The 18929-nt window shown below is 46.8% G+C and overlaps 1 protein-coding gene across 3 annotated transcripts in view; it reads right to left on the bottom strand.

Annotated features, from left to right (window-relative positions):
* Nucleotides 1-16144: 16144 nt before the first annotated feature.
* CDS2 (CDP-diacylglycerol synthase 2) overlaps nt 16145-18929 on the bottom strand; it is a 54015-nt gene continuing 51230 nt past the window's right edge. For all 3 annotated transcript variants that reach the window (XM_058563161.1, XM_058563162.1, XM_058563160.1), the window contains exon 13: nt 16145-18698. In XM_058563161.1, the coding sequence (XP_058419144.1) occupies nt 18566-18698 (133 nt within the window). In that variant the 3' untranslated portion in view covers nt 16145-18565. The remainder of the gene's footprint in view (nt 18699-18929) is intronic.

Below are 18929 nucleotides of genomic sequence, written 5' to 3'. Positions count from 1 at the left end.
GTATGACTTCAATCCTTTTAAATTTACTGAGGCTCATTTTATCCCTAGTACCTGGTCTACCTGGAGCATGTTCTGAGTGTAGTTGAAAAGGATGGTACTCTGCTATTGCTGGGTGGAATATACATGTCTGTTAGGTCTGGTTGGTTTATAGCGTTGTTCAAGTCTTCTGTTTCCTTGTTGGTCTTCTGCCTAGTTGTTCTATCCATTACTGAAAGTGGAGTATTGAAGTCTCCAAATGTTATTGTTCAATTGTCTACTCCTCCCTTCAATTCCATCAGTTATTGCTTTATGTATTTGGGGGCTCTGTTGTTAGGTGAACATATATTATCTTTGCTATACCCTGATGCACTGAGTCTTTTGTCATTATAAAATGGTCCCCTTTATTTAACATTTTTTATCTTGAAGTCTATTTTGAGTGATATTAATATCACCACTCCAATTTTCTTAGGGCTGTTGCTGTTTGCATGATATATCTTTTCCCATCCTTTTCCTTTCAATCCATTTGTATCTTTGAATCTAAAGTTTGTCTCCTGTAGACAGCATATAGTTGGATCATGTTTTTTCAATCCACCCTGACAGCTGCTGCCTTTTTATTAAATTTTCTAATCCGTCCACATTTAATGTTATTATTGATATAGATAGATTTACATTTGCCATTTTACTTTTTTCCTATACATCTCATATCTTTTTTATCCTGTTCCTCCTTTCCTGCTTTCTTTTATATTATGTAAATATTTTCTAATGTAACATCATAATTCCTTTAATTATTTTTTCACTATATTTTTTAGTTATTTTCTTATCAATTGCTCTAGGGCTTACAATATACATCTTAACTTGTCAGAGGTACTCACTCTTTAGCATGCCAGGTGTTGGGTTTCTTTCCTTCTCTGTCTCAAACTTCCTCATCCCCTTCTAGCTTTAAAGAACCACCTCCCAAATAAACTGCATGCAGTCAGATCCCCTTAGAACCTAAAGGAAATTCAGCCTAAGATGAAAAGTTAAGCTCGAGAAGGTTAATGCCCCCTCTCACCCTCCTGAGAACTAATGGGAAACAAGAAGGAGGAAAAGAATAAAGTTAGGAGTTTCTATTTTTCCCCACTCCAGGCAGGGCATAGTACATGTTGAACACAGAAAAAGCAGACAGTTTTTCTGATATTCTGAACATTCCTGAAGAAACCGGGTCCTTCCATCTTTTGTCATGGGAAGACAGACTTCCACGGGTGTGTCTCAGCAAGTGCAATGGTTGTGGCATGGACAAGTTTGTATCCTGTGCCTTAGGCCACTCCAGAAAGATAACCATTGAGTTTTCTGTATTTGGGGCCAGCTAGCTATAACCCTAACCCTTCCTGGAGAGGCTGCGCATCAAGCGAGTGCTGTCCTGAGATGTAAGTAGACGCCATCACTCCTTTTTAAATATGTGGCTAAAAATTAATCACACTCTTTCCAACATGGCATCAGCACTCTGCCACTTTATGATCAGGTGCCATCAGTTAGATTTTTAATTAAGGCGTCAGGCTTTAAATAATTTGGGAGACAGTTTGATAACAAAGCAAGAAAGAGTTATTGCTAAGTGGCATCTGATTGAGGGGCCAGGACCTGTAAATAGGATTGTCTTGGGATCCTTGACAACATACTTGACCAAGTGACTAAATCCTTATGAGCCTCAATTTCATACTCTATAAAATAGGTAGAATAATGTTTAGCTCACAGGGATGTTATGAGGATTAAAGGAAATGATGCAAACAAAGTGTCAGGCACAACACTTGATCCATGGAAAGCTTTCATAAATGTCATTGATGATTAGCTACTAACAATCCTTACATACAGTGTTGTAATGGTCCATTTTAAGTGTTGATCTCTCATACTAACAAGGGCAGCGAATGATTTATTTGTCCTTGCGTATTTTTTTGGTGAACAATTGAAAGAATAATCCTAGGCCTCTTATTTTTTTCTGACTCCTTTCAACACTTGAGGCCCAAGGCCTACAGTATAAATGAAGGGAGAGGAGGTGAGAGGGGAAGGAAAGGAAGGGAAGGAACTATCTCTGAGCCCAGTGGGTGATTAGGCTGAGGCTCTGTACAGCGACTTTTCTACTCCCTAAATGCCTCTGGTTACGTTCCCAGGCACCACCACCCCTCTCATCCCCACCGGACCCCCGCAGAATCTTAATCATCACCGATTGACAAGTTCACAACCTTAACACTTGACAACAGAAATCGGTTGTCAGTGATGCAGAGGAGACCAGTTTTTCCTCTCCCACCCCGTCCCTATTCCTCAACCACCAAACCTCCTCTCCTAATTGAGGCTGATGTAGACCAGGAAAAGGAGAAATATCGATTATTCAGCAGGGAGACAGGCTTTCTGAGGACACTCAGGAAGATAACAGCAGGGCGACTGAGAAGGGAGCCCACCACCCAGGGAGAGCCTACAGCCAGCTTTAAAAGCTCTTTTAAAAAAAGGAAGAAAAAGAAAACAATAGGCAGCCTTAACTATAAACTTCATTAGGACTAGAACCAGGTTTTGCTATCATTACATCCCTCAAGGTAACTAACACAGTAGCCTTTTAGTCTAATTTACCAATGTTGTCTTTTATAGTTAGCCCTTTTGTGTCCTGTTCAAGAAATCTTTGCCTACTCCAAGTCATGAAGGTGGTCTCCTATGTTTTCTTCAAAAGCTTTATTGTTTTACCTTTCACATTTAGACCTACAATCCACCTGGAATTGATTTTTTTGGTAAGGCGTACAGTAATTTTTTCACATGGATATCCAACTGATGCAGCACGTTGATTGAAAAACCAACCATTCCCCAAGGCACCATCACCTTTGTCATAAGTCAAGTGACCATATATGTGTAGATCTGTTTCCCTGCTCTTAATTCTTTCACTTTATTTACCAGTTTTTAAATTACTACCGAGGTTGCTAGTTGGTTCATCTTTATGCAACAAGTATAATACCAAGGTACAGTTTCTTTAGAAAAGGCAGGGTAAATGCTTGATTCTTCCTCTTTGTTTACGAGTTTTAGGAATAGATTTGGGGGCTGGCTCCACGGCCAAGTGGTTAAGTTTGGTGCGCTCCACTTTGGCAGCCTGGTTCGGTTCCTGGGTGCAGACCTACACCACTTGTTGGCAGCTATGCTGTGGCGGTGACCCACATACAAAATAGAGGAAGATTGGCAACAGATGTTAGCTCAGGGTGAATTTTCCTCAGCAAAAAAAAAAAAAAAAAAAAGGAAAAGAAATAGATTTGGTTTACTAGCATCCTCCAGTAGTGATCAACTGAGTTTTTTAAGTATCATTATGATTTCATGTATTTAAACATACTTGATCTGTTTCAATCAATTGCAGTTATTATTCTTATTGATGTTCAAAATGTCCCATCTTTGGGAGCCTCTTCTTTTTGGCTCTGAGGCATTTTGTCATGACCCTATTGTTTTTTATATCTCCCTTGCTTTCTGGTATGTTTGTAGCAATAGATATTGGACAGGTAGAGAGCCCTTGGTCAGATGAAAGTTCCACCAGGTTGACTGGTGGCTACAGAGAGGTCAGTGTGAGCAGCTGCTTATGTACAACAGATATGTTCTGGATAGGGAGGTCCAGACCCAAGACTAACTCCCCCACCCGCAATGGGACCATCTTGGGGATCATATGAAAAGGCCAAACACACAGATGAGGAAGAAAAGGTGGGGACACTGAAATAATAATAGCTCATATTTATGAAAACTTCTTGTGTGCCAGAAGCCAATCTAAGCTCTTTACAATACTAACTCATTTAATCCTTACAACAATACCATGGGTGGGCACTGTTATTATTCCCACTTTACAGATGAGGAAACTGAAGCACAGAGAGGCTAAATAACTTGCCCAAAGCCACAAAGTCACACAGCCAGTAAACGACAGAGTCAGGAGTTGAACTCAGGCACCCTCCCAACCAAAAGAGAAAAGAAGACAAACCATTCCTCCTTCATGGATTTGCTAAGGATGGCTGTGGAGGGGAGAATCTGCACAACGCTGTGAAATGCTCAGCGGGCATTCCAGTGTGAAGTTTAGTTCCCACTGGCCTTGGGGTGTCCAAGGTAAGCAAACAACCGCAGTTATAACTTCAGTTTCCCACCCCTTCATTCCCAACTTCACCCTTCCTTCTCTGTGACGCAGCCTCAATGGCCAGCCCTGCCCCTGCCTTCACTGCAGCATCAGTGCCAGCTCCTTCCCCTGCATCCCCTAGAAATTCACTCTTAGAGCAAGGGGTAATATTACAAGGAAGAGTTTCTGAGTGATTAGTAGGTGCTGGACAAGTGCTTTGTTTATCTTCTCAATTATCCACATTTTAGATGAACCTTGAGTGTATGATGCTAAATGAAGTCAGACAGAGACAAATACTATATGATCTCATTTGTATGTGGAATCTAAAAAAAACAACCAAGCTCATAGATACAGAGAACAGATTGGTGTTGCAAGAGTTGGGGTGAGGGGTAGGCGAAAGGGGCGAAGGGGATCAAAAGATACAAACTCTCAGCTATAAAATAAATGAGTCATGGGGATGTAATGTACAGAATGATGACTATAGTTAATAATACTATATTGTATATTTGAAAATTTCTAAGAGAGTAGATCTTAAAAGTTCTCATCATAAGAAAAAATAATTCTGTAACTATATGTGGTGACAGATGTTAACTAGACTTATTGTGGTGATCGTTTCACAAGATATACAAATAGCGAATCATTATGTTGTACACCTGAAACTCATATAATGTGGTATGTCGATTATACCTCAATAAAAAAAAATCATCCCCATTTTATACAGGAGGAGGCTGAGCAGTTGAGTGTTTTGTTCAAGGTCACAAAGCTAATGACCGCTGGGCCAGGATTCCACCCAGACATGACTCACTCCAGAGCCCTGCGTCTCGCTTATGACCCACTGCTGCCCTCTGCTGGGCACATAACAGCACTGCCCTGCAGTACCTGGTACCACGTGTTACCTAGGCTTCCAGCACACAGCAGGCTGAGAGATTCCATCTGATGAGGGATGGGGGGGGGGCGGTGCAGAGAGGGTAGTTCTGGTTCTCAAAGCCACTGCGGAGCCCCTAAAATGGCATCAGGCAAAACTATATGTATTATTTTGTTATGTAGGACATTACTGGGATAATTGGTGAAATTTGAGTCAGATTACATAACTGTAAAGGGACATCATGTCTACAACTTTCAAACAATTCAGAAAAAACGTGTGTGTGTGTACAGAGACAGAGAAAAATTAAACAAATTTAGTAAAATGTTAATGTGGGAGATCAAAATTGACCACCCTGAAATATCTCTCTTTACTTTGATTATTTTGTCTGACGGACATTTGACCTCCCCCAATAACTGCCTAAAGGAATTTAACTCTGGGTATAGACAGACTGGCAGGGTCCTTGCTAAGCCCATTCTTTTCAAAGTTCTGTTTACCAAATATTTACATTTGTAAAGGTGTCTCCCTCTGTGTAGTAGGAAGAGGGGGGGATGACCTTATCTGTGAAAACTCTTATCAGGACAGAAGAAGAAGACTTAAATCTACATACTCTTGATTACTATAATTCCTGTCTGTCTGGCCACTTTCTCTATAGGTGGCCCTGTAAAGCATTGTCTGACAAACATTTACATTTCCCTCTTCATGTAAATTGTCTTCTTCCCTTCTGAAATCCCAAAACACCACCCACCCCCAACATCCTCCTTTGTCTTTAGCTGAAGATGGTATTTAAGATGAGAATCTCTGCTATTGTGTTGAGCAACTCAGTGTCCCTGGTTTCTCCCACGTATACATGTTATTAAACGTGGTATTATTTTCTCCCGCTAACCTGTCTTGTTAATTATTTGGCCAGCCATAAGAACCTTAAGGGAAAGGGCAGAGGTAGATTCAACCTCTTCCCCCACATTAACATTTGGGGAATTTGAGTGAAGTATGTAGGGAATTCTTTATACTCTTCTTACAAGTTTTCTGTAAGTCTGAAATTATTTCAAATAAAAAGTTAAGTAATTGCACTTTCAAGAAGCCAGCCATCATGGCTCTCCTGGGACGTTCTCTGGTAACCGAGGGAGTCTGTAGGGAACTGTAAATTTATTATCCATGGGTCTCCCTCCTTGGCTTTTCTTCATGACGACAACCATAGTAGGTATACGGACCCTTGAGACAACAGGAGGAAGAAGCTGCCTCTTGGGCAGTAGCTACTAGGGGTCTTCACTTCCCATAGGACCCCGTGTGCACCCTTCCAATGAATACACATATTCACAACTACAGGCAATGACAAGAGACCTCCAAAAAGGATAAGCTTGTGTGTGTCCAGCCACAGGTCAGCATAGCGAAGGGGCTGGAAGGCATTTCTTGTGAGGAAGTGTGAAGAGAACAGGATGAAGACCTTGGGAAGAGAAGGCTGGGTGGCAAGGAGTGGACCTAGCTGGGGGCATATGAGAAATACTATAGACATTTGTCAGGCAAAAGAGAAGCAGACTGTCTGAGATGCAAGAAGACAGAAGAACACTGAGTGGAAGTACTGGAGGCACATGTCGTTCTACACCGTGGCTTGTGGTGTGGAACATCATTCCAGTGATTACACCAGAAGGCTCACCCCAGGACACCCTGTGGCTCCCCACTGGGGATGCTCCAGCAGAAGGCAGTGACCACTTGTGAGGTGCGGAGGGGGGAGTTGCGGGTGAGCGTGGATGCGCTCGCTGGAGGGAGTTTCAACTACTGGTTCTCAACCTTGGCTGCACGTTGGAATCACCCAGGGAATATTTTTTAAAACACTAATGGCTGACTCCCACCTCCAGAGATTCTTTTTTTTTTTTTATTTTTATTTTTTGTGAGGGAGATCAGCCCTGAGCTAACATCCGTGCTAATCCTCCTCTTTTTGCTGAGGAAGACTGGCTCTGAGCTAACATCTATTACCAATCATCCTCCTTTTTTTTTTTCTTCCCCAAAGCCCCAGTAGATAGTTGCATGTCATAGTTGCACATCCTTCTAGTTGCTGTATGTGGGACACAGCCTCAGCATGGCCAGAGAAGTGGTGCGTCGTTGCGCACCTGGGATCCGAACCCAGGCCGCCAGCAGCAGAGCGCGCGCACTTAACCACTAAGCCACCGGGCCGGCCCCACCCCCCCTAGAGATTCTGATGCAATTGGTCTGGGGTGCTGCCAGGGCATTGAGATTTTTTTTTTAAATTCCTTGGGTGATTCTAATGTACAGCCAAGTCTGAGGATCATTGACTTGGAATGCACTCCCTCTAAGGCTCTTTGAATCTCAGAGAAATTGGGGCCACATGGACAACATCAGAGGGCCCATCTTTGCTGCAGGAATAATGACTTCCATTCTTGGTCAAACGGAGATCAGAATTTACTCTGAAGCTAGTCTCTGTCTGATGGACGTGCTTTTGACCCTGAAAATGTGCCAAGGTTTCTTGTTAAAATTGAAAAGAGACATTAAGGGAAGTGGCGGCAGTTTTACTCCATTTGAGATCTCCCTGGGTTTTGGTAGATTTTGGAACTGGTGATGTCCTTTGGTAAATATGAAGAGGCAATGGTTTTTGATTTAGTATGTCACGGCCAGGCCATTGGTCCATTCTCTGGGGCTTTCTACCCAAGCTACCTGTCCTCTGAATAACCAAATATAGAAGTCACTCCTGCTTTGTTTCCCTCCCCCACCTTCGCCCAAGAGACCAGAAAGGTAATGGTGCCCTTCCTCTCTGAAGAAAGAGCACCCAGGCCTCTAGAATTCCAGCCCCCTTACCCAGGAGGAAGTTAGCAGCTGCTTCAGCTGTCAGGTGGGAGTGGGGCCAACCTGAAGACAAACCCCATCCAGGCCTTTGGAGAGCTGGATTGTCTGAGGCTCCCTGAGGAAGGAAAGCCAGTCTCATTGAAGAGGTTGTCCCACTGAGTAGTCCTAGCCAAAAAGAAGCAAATCCCCAAGTCCAGAACGACGGAAGCCTCAGCCGTGGACCTCAACTCTTCTCTGTCAATGATCTCATCCAGTCTCCTGGCTCTTGGTGCAGAATAATACCCACACCCTGACCACTCCTCTGGACTGGTCATCCCCATGTGTATATTTCACAGGCATGTCAGACCAACTGTATCCAAGAGCAAACTCTTGATCTTCCCTCTCTGTTCCACCTCCCACCCCAAATCTGTCCTCCCACAGCCTTCTTCAGCTCAGAAAAATGGCAGCGCCATTCTTCCAGTTGCCCAGGCCAACAATGTCAGGGCAGTCCTTGACTCCTCTTTTTCTCTCCCACGCCATATAGAATCCTTCAGCCAATTCTGATGATCTACCATTTCTCACCGCACCGCCCACACTGAGCCACGATCCTTTCATCTGGATTGTTGCAGCTCCCTCCTCTCTGATCTCCCTGCCTCTGCCATTGCGCCTCTGGAATCTAGCCTTAGCACAGCAGCCGGGTGACGCTTTGAAAACAAACATCAGATCAAGTCACTCCTTGGCTCTAAACCCTCCAACAGCTTCTCATCTTACTCAGAGTAAAAGCCAATGGCCTTGACCCTGCTAACTACCTGCTGTCTCTGAGACCTCATTTCCCACCACGGACCCCCTTCCCACTCACCATCAAGCTTCCTCAAAGACACAGGCATCTTTGCACTTGCTGTGCACTTGCCTGGAACACCTTCCCCACATTCTCAGGTGTGTGTCCTTTTGCCCAAACATCACCTTGGCAATAAGGCCTTCCCTGACCACCTGTTTAAAATTGCAACCTCTCCCCAGTGTTTCTGGTTCCCCTCTCCTGACTACATTTTTCTTCATCTAATATGCTACCTTTTTCAAGTGTTTGCCACCCTTTCCTAAAGTGAGAGCCACAAGGACAAGGACTTCGCCGGCTTGATTTGTCGCTGCATCCCCAGTGTCCAGATGGGGCCGAGCACAGACCAGGCACTCCACAAGCATTTGCTGAATGCAGGGAGATCGTCAAGGCCCGAGTGCTGGGGCTCTAAGCTGGAAGGACGCCAGATGCAGATAGCTGCATGGGGACCCAGGGTAGGTGGGCCCTGATCCCACTGACCAGGGCCTCCTGAGAGTGTGTGGCTGGACATCACCGGCCTGGATGATGAGAACCTTCAGCAGATGGACTGGAGACCAGGGGCCCACACCACTTCTCCAGCACCACGCGAGCCCTTGGCTCCTGGTACAACAAAAGGGAGCAGGGTAGCCAGGGAAAACAACTAATGCTGGGTTTCATCCACCTTGGAAACCAGTGGTGTGGAGTCAGTTCTGTTGGACTTAGGAAAGTAAGTAAATACAGTAGTTTTTGCACCTGAAGTGTTGGGAAGCAATTCATTCCAAGAGTCCCACCACTAGGACCCCTGTGGGGGAGAAAGGCAGAGGCCCCTGTCCAAAAGGCAAACAAGCTAGAGGTCTCACTGGCCTGAGGCATTTGCCCAGGTGGGGCTGGCCCACTGGCTTCCAGGGCTTCAGACTGGGGGCGTCCTCCACCCTCCCACCAGGGCCCATGGCCTTGCCAGGAAGCAGAGTCCTGGGGTGGGGAGCACACAGGCCTCCCTCCCGGAGCAGGTGCTGCTGATGCGACTCATGTGGGGCTGCTGAGTCGCAAGTCGAAAAAGAATTTTCAGACATGAGCCGTTCGTTCATTCGTGCACCTTTATTTTGTGTTCAGCATGGGGACAGGATGCATGGGCAGTAAAGAGCTGCAGTGCAAGTGTCTGTGCGGGGCCACTATATACAATTTTAGCTATTTTACTATTCTAAAGAAACGGCAAAGGAAAAAGTATTAGGTGGTCTGGTTAGCCTCAAAGATTAGGGCATGGGGGTGGATGAATGAGATGTGTCCTTGCATTCCAAGGTAAAGTTTGCCTCAGGGAACACGTAGGCAGATTAAAGTCATGGATCACCTCCTGAGGTAAATTCCTTCACTCCCAGCCTGAGGCGATTAAGTAGGGGCATGTGAGACTGAGTGGAGTTCTCACAGAAACTGTAAAACGAGTCATAAACAAGGTTTCAACCACGTCACAACCATAAGGTAAAAGTAGGAGTTAGGCAGGCTGAGGAGAGCCAGGGAGAGAAAGTGGGCAGAGGAATCCGCACGTGCAAAGGCCAGGAAACGAGAGCGCCTGGGACAAAGAAGGGACACGCACCCAGTGTGGCTGTGAGAGGGCAGGCCCAGTGTGGGGGTCAGACTCACTGGATGGCCTGGGGAACCTCATTAACAAGTCTGAAGTTTGACCTAAGGTCATGGGAAGAGACTGAAGGGTTCCAAGCAGAGAAAGCTCCCCCCAGCTCTAGTGTAAAGAGTGGATGAGCAGAGGTGGCCCAGTGGCAGGGCCGGCAGGCAGTCGGAACGAATCTGCAGTATATTTAGAAGGTAGAACAGACAGGCCTCGGTTACAGAACACTGCACTGGGGCAGGTGCAGGAAAACAGCCAGGGTTTGGATTTGGCCACGCAAAGTCCACATCAAGAGGCCTCCCAGGCCCACGTGGTTAGGGACATGGATTGGGAATCATGTGGTAATTGGAGCCCTGACAGTGATGAGGACACTCAGGAGAGAATTCAGTGGGGGCAAGAGAGCCATGGGCAGAGTGCCACCATCTATGGGCCAGGCCAGGGAAAGGCAGCTGAGGAGGAGCAGCCAACAAAGCAGGAAGAAGGTGGGGAGAGCAGGCTGCGAAGGCCAAGGGCAGAGGGTGCCTCTAGGAGCAGGGAGTGGTTAGCAGCATCCTGGGAAGTGACGCTGGTTCCACACAACCCACCCCCACATCTCACACCAATGAGCACTCCCCATCAAAACCACACGGGATCTACAATTTAATAGATGTTTATTTGTGTAGTAGGAACATTCAGGTATATAAATAAGGTGAATACTTTCCAATGTACAGTACATCATGTTCTGACACTGCATTGAAGAAGAATCTACATGTATTGCTCAAGACTGATCAGACAATGCACAGAGAAAGGTCAGCTGTGGCAAAAACACATGAATTTAGCGAAATGCCAAGCCGGGTAAAGGGCACAGCAGTAGTGTACAGGCACACACCTATCTGGGGAGGCCCTAAGGACTGTCACAGGGGCTCCACACACACCCAACAGCTGCCCCAAGGTCAGCCGTGTCTGAGGGCGGGAAAACCGAATATCAACACCCAGCTTATCAGAGCGAGACTAGTCATGCGATACATTCTGAGAAATGTGTCGTTAGGCGATTTCATCATTGTGCAAACGTCATAGCGTGTACTTACACAAACCCAGATGGGATAGCCTTCTACACACCTAGGCTCTATGGTACTTATTTCATGGGACCACCGTTGTACATACGGTCTGTCTGAAATGTCGTTATGTGGCACATGACTGTACTGAATCCCACTGTGTCCATCCACACAAAGGGAGAGCAGAGAAACTGACCTGGGCCAGGGGGGGTCTGCCCCTGCCACAGAGGGGGCAGGGCAAACACAGGGCTGACTTCTGGGCGGCACAGACAGTGGCAATGATGGGCTACATGTGACGCCTGGCACTCCCCAATGGGGGCAGTGAGACCATTTCTATGTTTGGGAAACTTTCCCGTTAAATAGACCCTCAGAGCAGACAGAATTGAGGAGGAGGTCCACACTGCCCGACTCACACACCACCACCACGGTTCCCAAGAATCTTCAATAGAGGGGCCTACTGTCCCTTTGGTCTTCCCCTCCTGTTTTGGAAAGTATTAAACATCAATAAAAATTAAAAGTTGGTATCAGCATGGAGTCTAGAAGACGATTCACAATCCATGAACTTGGAATCTCCCTGATGGGCTCAGAAGCTGGTCCTGACAGCCACGAGACACAGGCTGGCCTGTGAGTCTGCCCCCAGCTACAGGCCTCCTGGCACTGGCACTCCAGCTACTCCTCCCTCCCCCGTGTTCCTCCTGCTGCTGCCCCCGCGGCTTCCCAACAGTCCTCTGGTTGGACAACAAGAAATCGCTGCATCCTGCCCTCGCCTTGTCCTCTTGGCTCCGAGTCCTTTGGTTTTCTTGACCCTGACGTCCGCTCAGCTCTTCCCCTCTTGTCATCGGGCCCCAGACACCCAGTCAGTGTGAAAGAAGACAGCCACCAGCTGCTCTGTGGAGGATTTAAAAGAAACAGCACACAAAGGACACCCTTATATGTGTGCACATTCTGCCCACTAGAAAACCTTCTTAATCCCTTTCTAGTCTGCTGTTCCTTCGCACAAAGCCAGCAAACCAGTACATGAACCTGACGGAGGTGAGAAACAGGTGTTCCAGCAGCCAAGACAGCAATGTGACATCAGCAAACACAATCTCTCCGGACACAATCACCAGGTGGCTAAACCCTCTGGGCACTACATACAGGGAAAGCCCTTGGGAAGCTCCAAAGGGCTAGGCCCTGCCCAACGCCTGGGAGAGCACTGAAAGGGCATTTTCAGCCCAATGCCCAGAGGCCCTTGCCCTCAGTTTGGAGCCTTTTTCTCTACAGTTAAAAAGCTGTCTGGGTCCGTTAGATGCAACAATGAGGGAGGAAGAGCCACGCCTGGCAAACGCGGAGTCCAGGAGGGCGAGAGGACAAGCCCAGGACCCGTCCGTTACAGCAGCTCCACCGCCACATGCTCCTGATCCTGCTGTAAATCACTCATTCATTAACTGAAGGGGAGAGACCGTTATTTAAATACAATGGGCCTTGGGTCTGGTCATCACTCCCATTAACACCCAGGAAACAGTCCAGGTCAAGCCGGTAGTTCTAAGTTATCATGATTCCATTGGCTTGAGAGTTTCACGGATCCTCTCTCTCAACACAATTCCTTCAAAGTGAAGAACCCTCCACTTCACACACACACACCCCCGTCTCCACTTGGAAAACAGAAACATTTCTCACTCAGTCCTGTGCCTGTTCTCCCGTCCTTCATGAATCACCCATGTGACCCTTTCCTCACCTAGAATCCAACAGAAACAACCCACGTCATCTTTCCTCCAGTGCTCCTCTGCTTCTATCCTGTTAATACTTTTAAGAAAGCATGAAACACAAGTCCCCCACCTTGTTACGTTGTCAGGGTGTGGGAAGAGCTCTTAGGCTTTCCGTCTGTATAATAATCTGCTACAGAGGTTTCTCTTCCATTCTTCTTGGCCGCTGAGATGTCCACTCGTACAGCGAACTGCTGCAGGTTCCTGAGCTGTGTGCCCAGAGCACAGCCCTTGGCCAGAGGGGGAACTGGAGTTCCAGAGCGAGTCACAGACAGGCCCTCACTGCCCACAGAGTGGAGGCACCAGTGGGCAAGAGGAAAGGGCCCCCTTCACCATGGAAAGTCTAGACCAGGGGCGGCAGGAAGTGGGCAAGACCTCAGGCAAACCATTCCCTCTAAGAATGGAGAATCTCGGGACATCCTAATGTTCTCTTTCCTTCTGTCAGCCTGGCCTCAATGAAGCTCAAACCACCCTGATGCTGTAGGCGGGTATTAAGGTTGGACTGCTTCTCTCAGGACAGTGTGGTCACCTTCTAGACCTTGAACCCCAGGCTGTGTGCAGGGCGGGTGGCAGTGTGGTGGCTAAGAACCCAGTCTCTGACACTACACCAACTTGGGTTCAAAACACCAGCTGAGTTCAACCAAACTAACTATGTGCCAGGCACCGTGCTAACTGCTCGCATGCATTATCTCATAAAACCCTCAACAATCCCACTGGGGAGGTGCTGTTACCAGACCCAACTGAGCCCGAGTTGCACCTGGTAACCTGCCCAGACCTCAGGTTACTTGAGCCCAACATCTATCTTCTTAACTTCAGTGCTTGGCCTGTCATGGTGCCTCAGTTTCCTCATCTACAAAATGGAGATGATACCAAATCAAAGGTTGTTTTCTGGATTAAAAGAAATAATGTATGTCAACCCTTAGCACTGTGCCTGGCACATATTAAGCACTATTACTATTATTGCAATTATTATTAAATAACACACTGCTGGTAACTTATTGGCTCAACAATAAAACGAAATGGAGCCTCAGCAGTTAGGCATTTGGTGAGAGGGTGGGAGAGGGGACAGGGTTTTCAAACAGCCAAGGGATTTGAAACCCACTGGCCATTAAAATCCTTGATGTCACATATTCTGTCCCTCTATTATCATACATCATCCACATCTTCTAAAAACCCCAACACTCTAGCATCCAAAGTGTAGCTCCCAAACTGCCCTCGCAGCTGAGATCTCTTTGCCTTTGAAAACATGCAAACAGTAAAAGCCTTACTCAATCAAGAGGCAGCCCTGGCTAAGAACAACAGCCTCGACCCACCTGAGAGCCCAGGGGAGTAAGGTCACTGCTGGTCAACCTGAAAAGGGGGTGGGGAGGCAGTGCTGGGAGGAACAGAAAGATGGGGCCACTTTCAAATGACACAGGCAGTCAGCAGCTGGACTGTTCCTGAGAATGGGGCCCACCTTCTGTAGGGGATGTGGATGAGCAGAGGAGGTCAGCCTAGAAGAAGCCTTTAAATTAGGCTCTTTCATCACCATTGGTCCAAACCCCAGCACCCTGTGTAGGTCATGCACCCACTCAACAAGGGAAACCAAGTCAGGAAGTGGGAGCTTTTAAATCTGGAAGCTGGGGCAATGGTGTGGAGGGTTATCAAGGGAAAAGGAAGTCTGTTTTGGCCAAGACAAGGACAGATAACAAGGCTCTGCCCAAGAATCAGGCCCTCTCTTCAGGGAGCTGATGGTTTGTTCCAGCTGCTCTTTTGGAGCCCTGCTGCAGACAAGCAGCGTCTGCTCACGGTTCACTGTCTCATGACATATCTCCAACAGCCACCTGGACATCCTCTTCTTCACCTTTCCTCCCCTCCCTGACTATGGAAGAACAGGAACCCTGGGTCTAAGTGATGTTGCCCTTGCCTACTCCACTCCACCCTTTTCTCAGCACATGATCACAAGGTGGGCACAGATGGGAGATACTCCAAAAGACAAAAGGCAATAATGCCTAAGGCATTAGCGACACAGAAAGAGGTTTCAGCAATGACCTATCACATTTGCTCGAGTAATGAAAATCTACTCCCTTGGAAACCGACTCGGGCGGGCTTCTTACGGAGCAAGGCCACTGCTGAAGTTTTCCAACAGTGCCGCTCTTTGCCCTGAGCCATTCACATCCTCCCCCGCCCACCCATGTCAACAGTGGGGATGCTCCTGAGCCTGCTGGGGACTCAGTGACAGTTTGAAGATCTGAACTCAAGGATCCATTCAAATCAGCCTCCAGCCAACTCAGCAACTAACTTAGACTCAAACCACGGGGTCTGTTTTAGTCTCGCTTAAAATATATTTTTGGAATCTTCTTGCATAATATAAGTCAAGCTACAGGATAAGAAGCCCAGTAGGAAAAAATAAATACCATAAAAAGGGTTTCCAAGTCCACCTGTGAAGGTTAAAAGTTATAATTTGCCCCTTGAGAGACACTAGCTTCAAACATACATTATAGAATTCTACAACACTAAGAGTAAATACGTTTTAAATATAGTTATACTACAGCTACTAAAATGCTCAGAATATGAAACAGGCAAGAAATAATACACATAAATAAGGCCCAGGCTGCCTTAGAGGGTTTCGCTTTCAGGAGTAAAACACAAATGTGTACTTTTTCAATGCTGAGCGCAGTTACGGCGGTGGCCTGCGCACACAAAGGGAAAAGATTCAGGTGTCCCAAGTAGAACCCACAGGGAGGACGCCCAGGCTCAGCCCTCCGCAGACACTCCCTGGTTTCTGTGACATTCTTGGTCATCACCTCATGTCACCAGTTATGAGCTAACTGCAACTTAAGCCCTCACCTGGTGCACAGGTCAGGCCTCCTAAGCTTGAGGGAATGAACTCTGCAAACTTCAGGTACACTCGTGCCACTTCCTCAAAGGCAAGTGGGGCTGGGGACGATCTAGTCCTTGTCCTGGCAGGCGGAGTGCAAGACGGAATCAGTCTTGACTCTACCACATGACCCTGGGGAAGCTCTCTCCCCTCTCCAGCCCTCAGCTTCCTCACTGGGAAGGTGCTCACGACTCTCGCCTGAGGTACCTCAGAAGGCTGTTGTGAGAATGTACAGGATTCAAATTGGAAAACACAACAAAAATCTCTAAATCAGGACTGCACAATATTAACAAATACAAAAACAAGTGGGAAACAAAATCACGCACGGCAGTGAGAAACTGAATTCACAAGGGAGTGCCCACAGTTTCAGTCACATTTTATTTCTCATACACACAAAACAATGGATCTGAAGCAAGTTATGCTGTTCATTAACATCTGCACAGGTGTATGTTCAAACAGTCTCTTGAATCTTATCTGTACGGTGAAATATCTTCAATAAATGGGAGAAAGAAAACCACTGCGCTATATAGACACAAGGCGGTGTTGCTCTCCAGGCTACTCAACTAGAAAATTCCTTATTTCACCAGAAAGCACGTGGGGAAATCAGAAGAAAATAAACCCAAGCTGACCCTCTCGCCTTCTTGCTAGCAGCTCTGATGAGCATCCAGCTTCAGTTTCCCAGCATCCCAGGACCCCCCAACAGTGACCACTTCCACAAAGGAATGTACCAGGCTCCCTGATTCCAAAGGCAGCCCTATTCAAGAGTGCCTCTCTGCTGCTGGGCCTTAGCAACCAAGGACCCCACCATATGCCCAAAATGGGGCAACAGAGACAAATGAGGTGCCCTTCTGTCCCTGGTTTGGGGAACCAAGTTCACTCTTCAATAAGAAAACTGATTCGTTACTAATCGCCTCCACTGTTGCTGAGATACTGACTCATCATAAGGACAAGCATTTAGAAAAGGCCTGAAAGCACCTGCTTTTTGGGTGCCCAGGACATGACAACACCCACAGCAGCCCATGACATGAACTTGCTCAGCCAGAACCACGGAATGCTGGAATTAGAAGATAGTTCAGAAAGTAAGGACCCAGAGAGCGATGCGCCCTGCCCAGGGTCACAGAGCCAGGACTGAAACCCCTGTGCAAAAATACATTTTGTTTTTAAGGGGCCCTTGGACGTGAAAAAGAAAAGCCAAGTGTAAAATGGAAGGAAAAGCTCAGAAGGAGGGTGCCTCAATGCTGCCTGCATGTGGAGGTCACGCAGTGATTGTCAGCTGATACGTCGAGAGGGGTCTGCCTTGAGCTGGACGCTCCGGTGGTCTGGGCTGACTGTGGGCTTTCAGGGAGGCAGGAAGGCTGATTTAAACAGAAACAAAGCAACCAGCACCAGACCAAGGTGCCAAAGCAAACCATTACACCCTCATTTGGCAAGAGGAACAACCGTGGCACAGAATAATTTAACACATTTGGGCACCAAGTTCTCTCTCCTGCACTTCCTTACTCGTTGTCCCAACAAAGAACTTGTCTTCCCAAAGTCCACCCCTGTAACTAGGAAGGGAAAAAAATAAATCACAGTTTAAAAGAAAAAGGTCCCCTAGTAAAATACAAACTACATTTAAACTGGTCACATTATATAAAAAGTGTGCATTTAATCTTCACAACAGTCAAATCTCTAATCGGGTTAGGTTTTCCAGAGTTTAAAGCAGGACTTTGTGGTTTCAGTGAAGTCATGGTACACTTGAAATCACTATAAGAAATAAGTGATTTTTAAAACACACACAGATACACACTTGCCTTAAGAGTAATATATATACAACACAGCAGCTACATGGGTGGTCGGTCAGGCAAAAGGTGCAAGAACCAGAAGCCCTCTGCCCCCTGCCTAACGGGAAAGCCCCCAGGAAGGATTCAGCAGCAAGTCTACAGCACAAAGGTGAATGGCGTCGCCCCCGAAAAGACACGGTTAGCTGGACTGCCCTACAGGAGCCACCTGACCCTAAAACCTGTGGGAAAGGGCTCGGTTACAGTACATTCTACTGCACACACCTGAAATATTACAGTGTGGTTTTTTTTTCCCCAGACTATTATAAATAATTTTTCGTGCTTTCTGAAGAAAATAAAAGCTGAAACCTTCTTTCAGTGTGTGATGAAGTAAGGTGAACCCATATCAGAAAGCAGAGCTCATGCTCCGCAGGATTGTGTGTGGAGAGAATGCTTATCTGATTACTAAGCCTTCATCCTTCCGGCCTGGAGAAGGCAACCCTCCTGCAGCTCCAAGCCAGGGACTATTGAGAAGCCCAGGTGATAGCTCTCCAGCAGCAAAGACATCCAAGCCATGCTCCTGTTCCCTGCTCGGGGGCAGCTACCAACACGGCAGGGGTCCCCTGAACTGTCGGCCACAGATGTATGTCCACTCTCTGCTCGAGCCCAGAAACAGTTCAACTGATTGCAGCTAGAAGCGCCAAGCAGATGTTCCCGAGCTGGGCAACACTGTCTTCTCGGTTGTCAAAACCTTTTGTTTAAAAAACACCATGGTTTTACCTCTGTGACTTCTTTCCAACTCAAAGCTATAGTTTACTCACAACCCAAATCATAAGCACACAGACTGTATATACAGATTTCTTTTTAACTCACAAATAAAAAACACTCTACAAAAAAAAAAAAAAAAAAGACAGTGAGTTGAAGCCTTGTCATCGTCTACGTCACACAGCTGGGCTTGCCTTGGAGCCCTGCCCCTCGCTCGGTCCTGCTCCTGCTCTCCCGACCCTGCGTGGCCCCTATTCATCCTCCGTGGCGGCCATCAGCATCCCCTTGTCGGTTAGGTGAGACTTAAGCGTGTTGAAGATGTGGAGCTGCTGATCTGGCCGCAAGGTCAGGAACTGCTGAATCAGCTTGCTCGGATTCGGGCCCCTGGAAAGAACAATGCAGAAACAGCACTGAGCGGGGGGCCCAGCAACTTCTAGGGCCTGATTATCCAAGTGGCTGCTCCCCCTCTCTGGATTCTCTACTAACAGAGGGTGGGGGGAGCCTCACAGAATCCATAAATAGTAGCAACTGAAAACTGCTTTCATATTTGGGATGCTTTATACTCAAACTGAGATGAAGCTAAAATTCTAGATTTTCACCATACTTAAAAATCCA

The sequence above is a fragment of the Diceros bicornis genome, chromosome 19 (assembly GCF_020826845.1).
Source record: "Diceros bicornis minor isolate mBicDic1 chromosome 19, mDicBic1.mat.cur, whole genome shotgun sequence".
In the NCBI taxonomy this organism is placed as follows: Eukaryota; Metazoa; Chordata; class Mammalia; order Perissodactyla; family Rhinocerotidae; genus Diceros; species Diceros bicornis.
The sequence above is the reverse complement of the archived record's forward strand: the minus strand, read 5'-3'. Positions and strand labels throughout refer to the sequence as shown.